The following is a 12,749-nucleotide window of genomic DNA, read 5'->3' on the forward strand; positions in this document are numbered from 1 at the left end:
TGCTCGGTCTATGCTCATGGCGAGTTCCAGGTCCAGAATTTGCTCCTGGTCCCTGAGGGTCAATGATCTGATCATAGTCTCAGTGGAGGCATAATTTGAACTTCTCTTTTGTGATCTGGAGAAACTTCTCATCCTAAGAAGACCAAGCTGATCTACAGGCTCCTTCTTTGATGAAATTTCAGAAGAATCAAATAGCCCCCTAAAAACATCTCCCTCACCTTCCCTTCTGCCTCTGTCATCTGATGTGTTTACCATTAACAACTCTTTGTGCTGAGTTTTCCACCGCTGATGTGAATAAGGCACAGTGGTGGGTTACCTGGAAGCAACCTGCGTGCATGTGGCCTTGGCTAGCTCCCTTTCCTCTGTGGCCTCTGCCAGGCTCCCCAGCCATTAGCAAGTATGGGGGAGAGAGGCCAACGCCCAAGGCCTGCCTGCAGCCTGTGGTACTGTGACTGGCCTTTGCTCCCAGCTGCCTCGTCACACTGGGGGGCTTCAGGGAGCGCCGTGACTCCCCGAGGAAGGGGTGTGGAGGGGTCGCTACTCACCTCCAGGCCTGGACTTCCCAGCAGGCCCGGGGGCCCTGACACAGAGAAGCCGCTGTCAGAGTCTCCTTTTTCTCCTTTGATCCCCTTGTCTCTGTTCTCCCCCTGGAAGCAGAGAACATCCAGTAAGAGTCAGATGAACCAGTCTCTGACATAAGCCTGAGAACTTGGAAACACAGGCCAGATGTTGAGAAATGCGCACCTTCAAGCTGTTCAGAAAATGTCTCAGGTAAGTTGGATCCACAGCAGGGCCTGAAAAAGAAACGCTTTTTAAAAATCCACAATCAATCTCAGAAATTCAAACACCAAAGCCTCCAAGTTGGCAACCATGATGAGTTCCTAGTAGAAGTGACCCCACGTTGGTTTAGCTGACAGAGGGGGCACTGGGCTTGGAAACGAGCGCTAGTTCAGATCCTGTGACCCTGTGGCATCCTAGGCTTGTCCCTGGTCCTCTCCAGGCCTCGTTCTGCAGATGAAGCTGGAACGATCAGAACTTCCAGTCTCTCTTGACCAAGTTCAATCTTGCACACGTGTTGCCCATGACTGGGTCTCTCTGGAATTCCATGGAGCTTGTGGACAGGGTGGTAATGTAATTAGCCTTACTTACTGGCTCAATTGGATTTCTCAGAAACAAAAATCAAGGACAAGATCCAGAACAAGAGTTGGGATACCTGGTGGTCCCTGCGCCCCCTGGTCGCCTTTTTCTCCTTTTGAGCCGGGAAGACCCCAGGATCCTTTCTCTCCTTTAACACCTGCCACCAAATACACACACATTAAAAAAAAAAAAAAAAGATAGTGGAAAATCACCTTCATTCTATATAAAACATTTTTGAGACACAATTTGAAACTCAGCCCCTTGAGCTAAGTCTACTCAACAACAAAGGCCTATTGAGGATATAAAATCCTTTGCTACAGGATGGAGAGGCAGAGGTAGATGCAGCAGACACAATTCCTGACCTCGGAAAGCTCTCAAGGAGACAGACACAGTGAGGGTAGCGCGAGGCAGGATGGAATAAGTACCATCCTCAAGGTGCCAGCAGTGCATCATGGGAGCCCAGCAGAGGCTACAATGAACTCCCCTGGACGGCTTCATACACGTGGCCTGAGACTCAACACCAAGTCAAGCTCCCGGTCCCATCCCACCTAAGCCTGGGCAGCACGGTGGTGTAAGGGGAGGGGAGGACTCTCCGGGAGTGCCGCAGAGGACAGCTAATGGTGCTACTAAGTATTCCACTCGCAAAGTGCGGTACGCCACTCCCCACAGGACTTGTGAGAAGCAAACTCTTTATCTGGGAGAGGGGCTCAGAGAAAGCCTCCTGGGAGTACAGAGTTTGGGAAGGGAAGCAGTCCCCTTTCCCCACCTAGATGAGTGGGTGGACACTAGATCTTTGAGTTCCCAGGTCCCGAGAGAGATCAGCTGACCAATGTGTGCCTACACACTGGGGATCCAAGAAAGCAAATCGAGCTCCACCCCACCTCCTCCCCAAGGTCCACCTTGCACCAGGGGTAGGGAGAGCCTTGAATTGGATCTGAACAAGCAGTTTGAGAACAGCCTGGACTTTGTCACCAAAAGTGACCAAAAGCCCATGAAGCCAGATACCAGCAGGGACACCACCACCTAAGCAGGCCAGGAGTGACAGAGCCAAGCCAGAGGTCAGTACTCGGGGGAAAAAAAAAGGCCTTTCCCTGTTTAAACTGCAAGCGTTCAGACTTCTCAATCAAAAGGGGCACACATGGTGTGACAGCGTGTGTGGGGACAGGGAACCAGAGTCACTGCTTGCCTGCAGGCTCCCATCTCCTGGCCTATCCCCACTCTAATGTGTGGTAGATAAGCTCCTACAGGCCATGAACATGCTGATGTTTACTAATCACTAAGAGCCAGTGCGTCTCACACTGCACTGTGTATACACCTCAGAGGGAGCTTGTGAACATGCAGCTCCTGGTCTAGCAGGTCTGTGATGAGGCCTGAGATTCTGCATTTCTAACAAGCTTCCAGGAGGTGCTGACACTGCTGGTCCAGGAACACTCTGAAGCAAAGGCCTTCTGAGCTCCCACGGCCTCCCCTGCATTAGCTCTTGGCATATTGCATTGTAACGACTTTTTAAAGAGTTTCACCCAGCAGAGTCTAAGGGCCTGGGTGACAGGAAGAGCATGGGATCCATCTGTCTCAGCCCAGTGCATGGGATAGCACCAGGCAAGGAGAAGCTATCAGTGGATGTGTTATGAGCAAACTAACATGAATGGAAAAATGGAGTGCAGCCTGCTAGCTAGGAGACTCAGCCGAGATGCACAGAATAGGGAGACGGGTGACAAGCAAACAGAGGTGACCAGTCCCACAGCCTTTGTCCAGCTACCACCCTTCCCATGACACCCAGACAGATCTTCCTGACCACCAAGTCTACACCCAGCACTGGACAATTGGAAACCACCTCTGCAGAGATAGGAGGGTCAGGAAATGTCCCAGAGAAACAAGGTGAAGACAAGAGTGTGTACCATGAAAAGTGATGAGTTCTGAATTTCCAGGATACGTGGTACCAACCTAGAGAGAGAGAGAAAGCCAAGGTCATACACTGCAACCCTGTTCTGGTGTTTGCATGCACAGGGAGACACAGTCCCCTGTCCTGGGGGCGAGGGGTGAGGTCATGGAGTCAGGCCTTCCTTGGGTGTTGTAGCCCCCAAAGGCCCTGAGTTTCCCGGCATCCCTCAACGCAAGGCATCCCAGGCCTTCAAGTGGGGCAGGGTCGGGAGGTGGGGGCAGGGAGGGCATCATGTAGCTGAGCTGGGCTGAGACCTACTGGCCGAACAACTCTGCAGAAGGAAAGCCCAAAGCTTTAAGACAAAAAGTCATGGCAATTTTGGTCTGGTCAACTGTGAGTGTTCTAGCCCTCCCTTCTGATCAATCAGGATTGATTCATGTGAGAGGTCAAGCACTCGTGCAAGTGATGTACTCAAGCCACGAAGCTGGGCCAGCCATTAGCTTTGCTGCCATGTGTAATCAAAGATGAGCACACTGAACAGGAGTTGATGGTGGGGCTAATTAATAAAGGGGAGTTATCATTAGACTGGGGGGCTATTCTAGACTTCCCATTAAGTGCCAGGGGTCTGGAGTCCAAGCTATTCAAGATAATATTCCTTCACAGTTCATCTCCAGATTCCTGCATTTCTTTCTTTTTTTCTTTGTCTGTTAACACAGAGCCACCTGCCACCCTGCTTTTAATAGTCCACCTTCACCTTTTTCCCAGTTAACATGCAGAATCAGAATGATCCCTCTCACACCAGATCCCCCCATGCTTTTGGGTGCAGGGTCACAAGATGCTCAGGGGTCACCAAGAGAAGATGAGGGGAGGGGACAGGAATTTTCCAGGAAGAATATTTCTAAGTTAACGATAAAGGCAGCAGTGCCCAGCTGATATCTGACAGCTATGCTGATAAAGTTGCTCCACTCCAGGGGTGGATTGTTAAGGGTAAAATGTTAAGGTATTAGAAAGGGGCTGAAATGAGAAGGGGCTTGTGAAGTGCTGGATGTGAGAGGAAGCATTGCTTTTTCAAATGTCCATTTTGAGAGCTGGTCAAGAAACATCCATGCCCCAGCCTGCATGGTGTCCAGACAGGCAACATGAAATCAAAACCCAAAATGCTCTGAGTTCATCTTTGGCTTATTTTAAGGAACATCATGACCCCCAAAGGCCATGGTCACAGCAAAGTGTCCTAGCACAGGTCACGGTAATTGCAGTAGTATTTTTACAACGCTCTTGAGTTTTTCAAGTACTGTCCCATGGCCGGTTCATTTGAAGCCTGCTATCATGTTTGCTGGGAGGGGCTTCGGGCACTAACTCACGGTGGGACCTTGCCTCTCTGGGCTGAGGTCTCCCCTTCTCTATGGCTGGGAGGCAGCCATCTCCCAGGAGGGTCTCTCCAGCCCTGACGTTTTAGGATTCCTTTCAGGCCACTGATGTAAACGTGACCTGGTTAGCTGTTGTCCTCATGTAGTTCTGGGAGCCAGCAGGCCCCTTGGTCACCTTACGCAAGTGGGTCCTATCCTCTGCCTTCCATGCCAGAGTTCCCAGGCCATGGGATGCAGACTTGGGTGTCTCAAAGTTTAGACATGGACAGATGTCTGGGCAAACACTCAGCCAAACTGCGTCATTTTAAAGCCTCTGACCCAAGTCTCATCACCACCTCCAACAGGCATCAATTAAGAACCCACTTCAAAGAATCTTCTAAACTGTAATTTGCAAGCTCCCAAGAACAGAGGCCACGCCTGTCTAGTTCACCCCTGTGGTCCCTCACTTGTACTTGACACTTGGTAAGTCCTTGATAAATATTTGTTGGATGAATGAGAGAATAGTTATGCACAGTTCCATGACTAATGCCTGTGCATGGGGAGAGGCCCACCCTCCCTGGTTTTCCCCACACCTAATACGGGTGACACCCCGGCGACACTGCACTGACCAGCTGGACGACCAGCCACGAGTCTGACCCCTTGGGGTGCCTGTACCTGCTGCCTGGTGGTCAGGGGACCTGCATGATGGCCCCAGCTCTGTCCGTCCTGTGACCTTAGACAAGTCAGTGAGCTTGTCTGAGTCACAGTTTGTTTCCTCATTACAAAGGGGGAGAGAAAGTCCCTCCTCTCAGGGTTGTGTGCTGTGCAGTAATATGACAGTTGAGAAAGGACAGTCATAGATTTTAGCCCAAAGCTCCCAATGTAAAGAGCGCTGGTTAGAATTGCCTTTTTATTCTCATCTGTATTTTAAGGGGTCTATTTCCCCGCTTCTTATACTGCTCCAAGCATGAAGCTAACATGCTAACACAAAGCTAACAAAAGACACTGCTTTTTGACTGCATTAAAAGACACACTCTGTCCACATGTGTGCCCTTAGAAGACCCAGTACATTTCAGTGCCACAATCTATTATCTAGAAACCTCGAGTCACTCAAGGGTCTATATGCAGGTGATACAAGACATCAAAGAGGACACTGACAGACAGAAGGGGCTCAAGACAAAAACTCATCTTCTCTGAGTTGCTTTCTATGCCAAAGCCTTTCACTGCCAAGGCAGTGACTATACGCTACTTACTGGAGTTTTGCAGTGTGGCCGGACTGGAACTGGGAAGACGGCCTGTGGGAAGTGAGAATGAGAGGAGGGAATCAGGGCACCCGACTCCAGCTTAGGCTGGTCTGGGTCTGTCCCCCGCTCCTCCTTCAGGTCTCCCCCACCTCCCCACTGCCAACTTACTCCTTTGATGTTAATCACAGCTCCAGGTGGTCCTGGGGGGCCTGGAGGACCAGGTAGGCCAGGTGAGCCCTAAAGGGAGGAAAGAAAGGCCATCCCTGAGTTCGGGTTGTTATGAATGCAGAGGCAGCTGCAGGACACTTCCCCAGGGTTTGGAGACACAGTGAGGAAAGGAGGGTCCTCTAAAGCCAACTAACTCTTCCCATGCGTAGGCCAGTCTCTTCCCAGAGCACACCTATATCCGTGGCCTCGCTGCATCTTCACGACAGCAGAGCAAGTATCATCGCTGGTTTACAATTGGACATAATGAGGGCCAGAGAGGGGAAGTGACCTGCTCAAGGCCACACAGCAATTCATGGCGGAATGGAGACTGGAAGCCAGATTCTGACCCCAAGAGCAGTGCTCAGAGGATACTGAGCCCACCACCTCTATTGACGCATCCCTCATATGGAGCGGCGGGTGGAGTGAGGCCTTCCCAGGATACAGTGCCTGGGAGAGCCCCTCATAAATGTAACAATAAATGCCAACTCCTGTTAGATGGCAGAGTCACTTTCAGAGCCAGGTCAGCCTGGCCTTGACACCATGCAATGTTTACTCCGCCAAGCCTGGAGCCCAAGCTGGACCTGCAGCAGAAGCTGCAGGAGGGGAGGGGGAGGGGGAGGCTATGGCCACAGGTGAGAGGCCTCCGGCCCACGAGGAAGCTCCATGCGATCACTCAAGTGCAGGCACCGGTGTCTGCTGTACCTGGAGCCCCGGTAGGCTTGGTGAGTGAGTCGGTGCCCAGTGATTCAATACGATTGCATTTCTGCATTTCTAGGCATATAAAGCGGCGACCACGGGGTGCAAACAGAAGCAGCAACACACTTTGAGCTGCATTTGCATGCAGCAAATGGGGGACCTTCAGTGAGTCACTAACTTGTACAGGCCCTAGTTTCCTCCTGTGTAAAACAAGAACACCACTGAGTTTCTCTTAGGAGAGTTACTATCAAGACTGAGATCCTGTCCTCAAAAGCACTTTGTAGAGTGTCTGGTACACAGTAGGTGCTCAATAAATGCTGGCTTCCTTATTGCAGACGTGGGACCGTGTTGATGCTCCGGTGTCTGTCATCTTGCGAGGCCCTGCCTACACAGCTGATCGACCTTCTGTGTTCTCTCCAGAGCGCTCACCGAGCACCCCCAGCAACATGCGAAACCCCCAGGACTGTGTAACCCAGGAAGGATGGGATATTACCCGAGTCAGAAGACCTGGGATTTGAAACCAGACTTCTTGAGAAAGCCCAGATTGTGTTCTCCCACCCTCCCTCTGGGGTCTGGACAAGGAAGCCTATGCTCCACTAAGGTGGATTTGGTGGCAGGGACCTCCTGAGAGCAAGCCGGAGGACAGGGTTGGGCTGGAGGATCTTTGGAAGTGGCAGCAGAGGAAGAATAACGTTCCTGAGCATTCTGTCCACGAGCCCTGCTCACTGGACCTGGCACTCGTCTGCCCCTCCTCTGGACACTGGCCCTGGGGCCGCGTCCCCGGGGCAGCATGGGGCTGGGTCTCTGGTGTGGCACTCACCGGCATCATGACCCCTCGATCTCCTTTGGCGCCTTTGAGGCCATTCAGTCCTGGGCGACCCTGAAACCCACAGGAGAGGCCTTAGTAAACCCACTGCCCGCAGGCCAGCCTGGCCCGCATGTCCTCCCTCATATGCAATATGAGAAACCCCAACACCTACGGGTCGTCCAGGAAGGCCAAATTCTCCTTTGTGTCCTGGTGGTCCTTTGGGCCCCTGGAGGCAAAGTAAATACCAGATTAGAAAGAGAAAAATACTGTATGATGTCACTTATATGTGGAATCTAAAAAAGCCAAAGTTGTAAAAACAGAGTAAGATGGTGGTTACCAGGGGTAGGAGGGTGGGGGAATAGGAGAGGTGAGGTTTAAGGTACAAATTTGCAACTAGTAGACAGCTAGGTCCTGGAGATCTAATGCACGGTATAGTGAATATGGACAGCAACGCTGTATTAATATTATAATCCTCAAACTGCTAAGAGTCTAGATCTTTATTCCAACCACAAAAAAGAAGTGATAATTATGTGATGTGAGAGAGCTGCTATCTCCACAACAGCAATCATATTACAATATATAAATGTATCAAATCAACATGGACACCTTAAATGTACACAATGCTGTATGTAAAATATATTTCAATTAAAAAGGAAAGAACAGAAACTCAAGGGCTAGGGAGATGGGGGGCATCCAGCCTACCTTTGTGGGTAGTGGTGACAATGAACCACTAATAGGAGGATGGAGGGCAAGGAGAAGTTATGAAATGTCCACCTGCCTGGCTCCTTTGTCCCCTGGCCTCTCTGTCCTCAGCTGGACCCACTTGCTCAGTCCCTCCTGCAGGGCTCTACCCCAGTCCAGACGCTGGACCCAACCCTCTCAGCCAGTCAGAGCTAACAAAGAAGCAAGAGGTCAGTAGCTCCTGGCCTTAGCTCCCAGGTAGCCGTGTGCTGGGCCAGCTCAGAACGTGGACCTTTGCCTTAGGTCTTATGTCCCAGGGTTCTCCATGTCCCCCGTTGGAATAATGCAGTCCTGCTTCACTCCTCATGTCAGCCAAGCCCAATAACCTGCTTCAGGATTTGGTTCCTAACTTGCTCCCACCTGTCCCTAAGGACCAGAATCTTGGCCTGGCTCCCCAGTTCTCCAGATGAGCCCCTGCCCATGGACCGCATTCCAGTACTTGCTTCCTGTGTCCCCATGCTCCCAGAGCCACTGCCCTTTTCCAACCTCCTGCCGGAACCCTCATGCCTTCCAGTGTCTAGGATGCATACAATGTACCACCTCTTCCCAGAACAAGCTCTACTTCCAGTTGACACCTTTCCTGTTTTGTAACTGGGTCTGTCCTGTCTCCCAGGGGAATGACTGGTTTAAGCCTGGGGCCTATCAAGCCCCTTCTTCCTGCTCTCTCTATATATAAGTCTGTATTCAGACTTACCCTGAAGAATGGCAAATAGACTGTGTTGAGACAGGCTCTGTATGTAAAGTACTCAGACCAGGTTACTCTCAGGAAAAGAAATGCAAGGAGTTAACAGGCCACAGGCCACGTGGCGGTACGTTCTAGCGCAGGGCTTCTCAAACATCACTGTGCGCAAGTCACCTGGATCTCATCAAAATGCAGATCCAGCGGATCCGGGGTGGGGCATAAGGCTTTGCTGTTCCAGCGAGCTCCCAGGTGATGCTGATGATGCTGGTCCATGGGCCACACTTCGAGTAACAAGGCTCTAGTGTGGTAAGCTATACTCGTCATGAGGGCCATAGACAGCCCATGTGCCACCTTATGCAAATTACAAGAAGGTGCCCCCTTACTGTCTGTGCTTGGCAAGCTATGCACAGCTGGGCTTCAGTGGCAATAACTACCCTGGCCATCTGCAGCAGCTTGCCGGCCACCATTGCTAACAATTAGTATTTCCCACCATACTGGGTATTAGTAAGTGTTACCCAGTGGTTAACACAAGACTCTCCCAGTCTGCCTTAGCCTGAAGCTAGGGCCAAGGACACCTCTCTAGGGCATCCATTCTGCCTGACTTAAGGGACCAAAGGCTTTAGAAGGTCCTTTGAAGGATGCACCTTGGAGGTTATGGGCCATTCATCAAGGACACATGCCTGTTAGAGAAATGTGAGGTCCTTTCTCCCCAGGCCTGAGATCCAGCTCAAACAAACCCTGCATTCAAGCCCCAGTGTGCAGTTCTCCAGCTCAAAACGTTTCAGAAGAATGAAGGTGTCAGCTGGAGGCAGTGAGGTGTGCTGGGAAAAACCTGGACACAGAGTTTGACAGGCTGGGTTCAAATCCCTGCTGTGTCACTAACAAGCTGTATGGCAGTGGGCTAGTTACTTAACCTCTTTAACCTCGGTTTCCCGGTCTATAAAATGGGGGTTCAGACATTAGCCTCTTAGGGTGGTGAAAATGCAATGAGATGATCTGTGTTGAAGCATCACTATCTGACCCGTGGTGGATGTTCTCTGAGTTTTCTTTGTTCTTTGGAAAGAAATATACGAGGGACAAGTTTAGGGTTCATCTGGAGAGAACTGGTAGCTTAAAAATTGTTCAGCAGCCCCCCAAAATTATAGATTCCTGGAGCAGTAAGGCAAGAAGGACGCTATGATGTCATCAAGTACTCATTCAATACCCTCACTTATAGATGGGAAGACAAAAGCCCAGAGAGAGAAGAGGACTTGTTTGAGGTCATACAGCAAATGGGCAGCAGACCCAAGACCAGAAGCCAAAAGGCCCAGGTTCCCTGGGTAATGACAATCTTTAGCTGGCAAGACCCATACAACTGTGGGTCTCACCACCATCCACTTCCCCTCTCCTTCTGGGCACACAGCTAAACCACATTTCTGAGACCTATCCCCACCCCCACTTCCACCCCCACCTCCTGCATCAGAGGTCTGGCCAGAAGTGGAGTACATCATCTTCCATGGTCTCTTTCCCCTCCCCAACCTCAGCCTATCAGCTGGAAGATGCCATTGTGGCCCTGAATCCACCAGAGGGCAGAGTCACAGGATGCAAGCATCCTGGGTCCCAGAGTCACTGCCTGGAGGGGAGATGCCCAACTGGGAACCACCACAGTGGACTCTGCATAAGTGAGAACTAAGCTGCTATCGTGCTGAACCACTGAGATTTTATTTAATTGCAGTTAGCCTACCCTTGACACAGATACATTTTGCCACATCCTTTTTATTTTCACAGCTGGGACAACTCAATCTAGTTGAGCCAAAGTACGATAAATGCTTCAAACCCCAGTCCAGATGCAGGGGCGAGACGCTCTGGCTTACCATCGGTCCCGGGGCTCCACGCTCTCCAGGTTCACCCTAAAACAGGGAGACACGGACTTGTCACTCAGATGCACACGGTTTGCGACAGAAGCAAAGATAGGATGTAGAAGATGTGTGCCTTCAGGATCTGGTGACATAGTTACCTTTCGGGTCCTCAGCCTTTCCAGAGGAATATCCCCCGTCAGGATGGCGCCCGGCTCTCCCTTCTCACCCTGCAATTCAGAGAACCTTTTGATGAAGCCGGGCCTCCGCCTCACCGCCTTATCCAGAGGCTCATCGCCATGATTTCTCTGGCCTTCACGCTGCCTCTCCAGCCCCACTGCCCGACAATGACCTCTTGCTAGAATACTGCATAGCCTCCTAAGTCATTAAATGTTCTCTGGACTGTTCGCTCCATGTACCATCAGTTACTGTCCGAAAGCACAGGTTGGGGTCCTGCAAGCCCCTCTGGGGCTCCCTCTGCTGCCAGATCAGCATCCCCACTCTCAACCCTCCAGGAATCAGTCCCAACAAGGTCCGTCCCACCTCTGGCTGTGTGGCTACCCCCTGAGAACCTCTGGTTCCTAATGTATTTGGTGGCTTGCTTTCCTAACAACTCGACTTGAGATCTGTTCCCACCTAGAATCCTTAGTCTTGTTAAAACATCTAAAATTGGGAAAGTGATGACAGCATGAACAGTGGAGGCCTCTCCAACACAGGGGCCCTGAGTCTCCATGTGAAACTTTGCCTCCAAACTCCAGGCTCCTGTGCAAATGCTCACTTGATCAGGCAAAGTTATCTCAGTTGCTGGGAAATAGGGGAGATGGGTAGACAGGTGGCAGGGACACAGGATCCTGCCCCCAATCCTGTGCTCAGCAGGGCCATCTGCTATCCCAGGAGGCTTCCAAGAAGATATATGTCCAGAGAAAAGGCCAGGGAGAGGAACCATTCAAGGCTCTGGCCCCAGACTTCAATGCTAGCCCCTGGGGAACTGGGCTGGACCACACGAAAGTCTCCCTTCAACAGGGCTGGAAGCAGCCAAGGCAGTGGTGCCAAAGCAAGCCAAGCAGCCTCTCCTCTCCGTCCCCCAAGCCCACACCCGGTATTTGGATCTTACCACTTCGCTGGTGAGGAAAAGCGGTCCTGAGCACGCCAGCAGCAAGAAGAAGCAAGCACAAAAGCATTAGAGGCAGAGCGAGAGAAAGCGCGTTGGCTGCGAGGATCAGAGCAGACCTGCCTGGGCGCTCTTCCCAGTTTTCAAAGGGGCAGGGGATTAGGGGAGAGATGGCACGTAGGTCCCTCTAGATTCACCCGGCCTCGCCACATAGAAAACAGAGCGTTTAAAGCAAGAGCCAATCCTGCTTGACCAGGCCTCCTCCCAAGCCAGAACTGCCCTGACCCCACGCCATCTCTGTAGGCCCGTGGCAAAAAAGGCATCCCAAGACATGGTCCCATGTAACACTAAACTCAGACCCAGCACACTGAACCCTCCACCTCCTGGAACTGTGGCCCAACAGACACTGGAGACTCTCTCCCCCTCCATGGGGCTAGTGGAAAACGGTGAGGGGAGGAAGGAAAGAGAGTAACCTAATGCTCCCTCCTCTTAGAGACACACACACCCTCCTTGACTCCCCAAGGCAGGCTCAGGGCTGCTCCCACTGGCTTTATACAGACCCCTGTTACAGCAATGACCATGCACTCTGCTGGCTGTCTGCATGTCTGTTCCTCACATCTTATTTCTCTATCCCTAGTGCCTAGTATAGGAAACTGGCTGGCACACCTTAGGGAATGGATGTAACCTGGATGAGTATATAAATGGATGGATGAATAAATGAATCCAATCCAGAATAACTGCAATCCATTTATGGACGTCACTCTCCCCTTATCTATAAAAACCAACTGGGAAATTAATTCTAAGAGGCAAATGTGGAAGGGTACAAAGGTCATTTCAATGCCCTTGGAATTTTCAGGAAGTGCTCTGCATGCTAAATATTCCACAACTTCTGGAATGCCCCCGCTTACACTAATAATAGTTTAATAAAATAATGACTTCTAAATATTAGCATCATTGTATTCATTACTTATACATCTTTTCATCCAACAAATGTTTTAAGTGCCATTTGTGTACCAGGCGCAGTGCTAAGTACTGGAGCTACAGAAAAGAAAGTGGATGT

At 51.0% G+C, this 12,749-nt stretch overlaps 1 protein-coding gene across 1 annotated transcript in view; it reads right to left on the reverse strand.

The window, feature by feature from the left end:
• COL15A1 (collagen type XV alpha 1 chain) overlaps nt 1-12,749 on the reverse strand; it is a gene marked incomplete at both ends in the record, with an annotated part of 103,045 nt that overhangs the window by 14,010 nt on the left and 76,286 nt on the right. The window contains 10 exons of the mRNA XM_082843699.1: nt 546-647; nt 745-794; nt 1,214-1,294; nt 3,036-3,081; nt 5,619-5,660; nt 5,778-5,846; nt 7,333-7,392; nt 7,493-7,546; nt 10,597-10,632; nt 10,740-10,808. Coding sequence (XP_082699825.1) covers nt 546-647; nt 745-794; nt 1,214-1,294; nt 3,036-3,081; nt 5,619-5,660; nt 5,778-5,846; nt 7,333-7,392; nt 7,493-7,546; nt 10,597-10,632; nt 10,740-10,808 — 609 coding nt within the window. The remainder of the gene's footprint in view (nt 1-545; nt 648-744; nt 795-1,213; nt 1,295-3,035; nt 3,082-5,618; nt 5,661-5,777; nt 5,847-7,332; nt 7,393-7,492; nt 7,547-10,596; nt 10,633-10,739; nt 10,809-12,749) is intronic.

Source organism: Leucopleurus acutus (assembly GCF_964270905.1).
Source record: "Leucopleurus acutus genome assembly, chromosome: 7".
Taxonomy (NCBI): domain Eukaryota; kingdom Metazoa; phylum Chordata; class Mammalia; order Artiodactyla; family Delphinidae; genus Leucopleurus; species Leucopleurus acutus.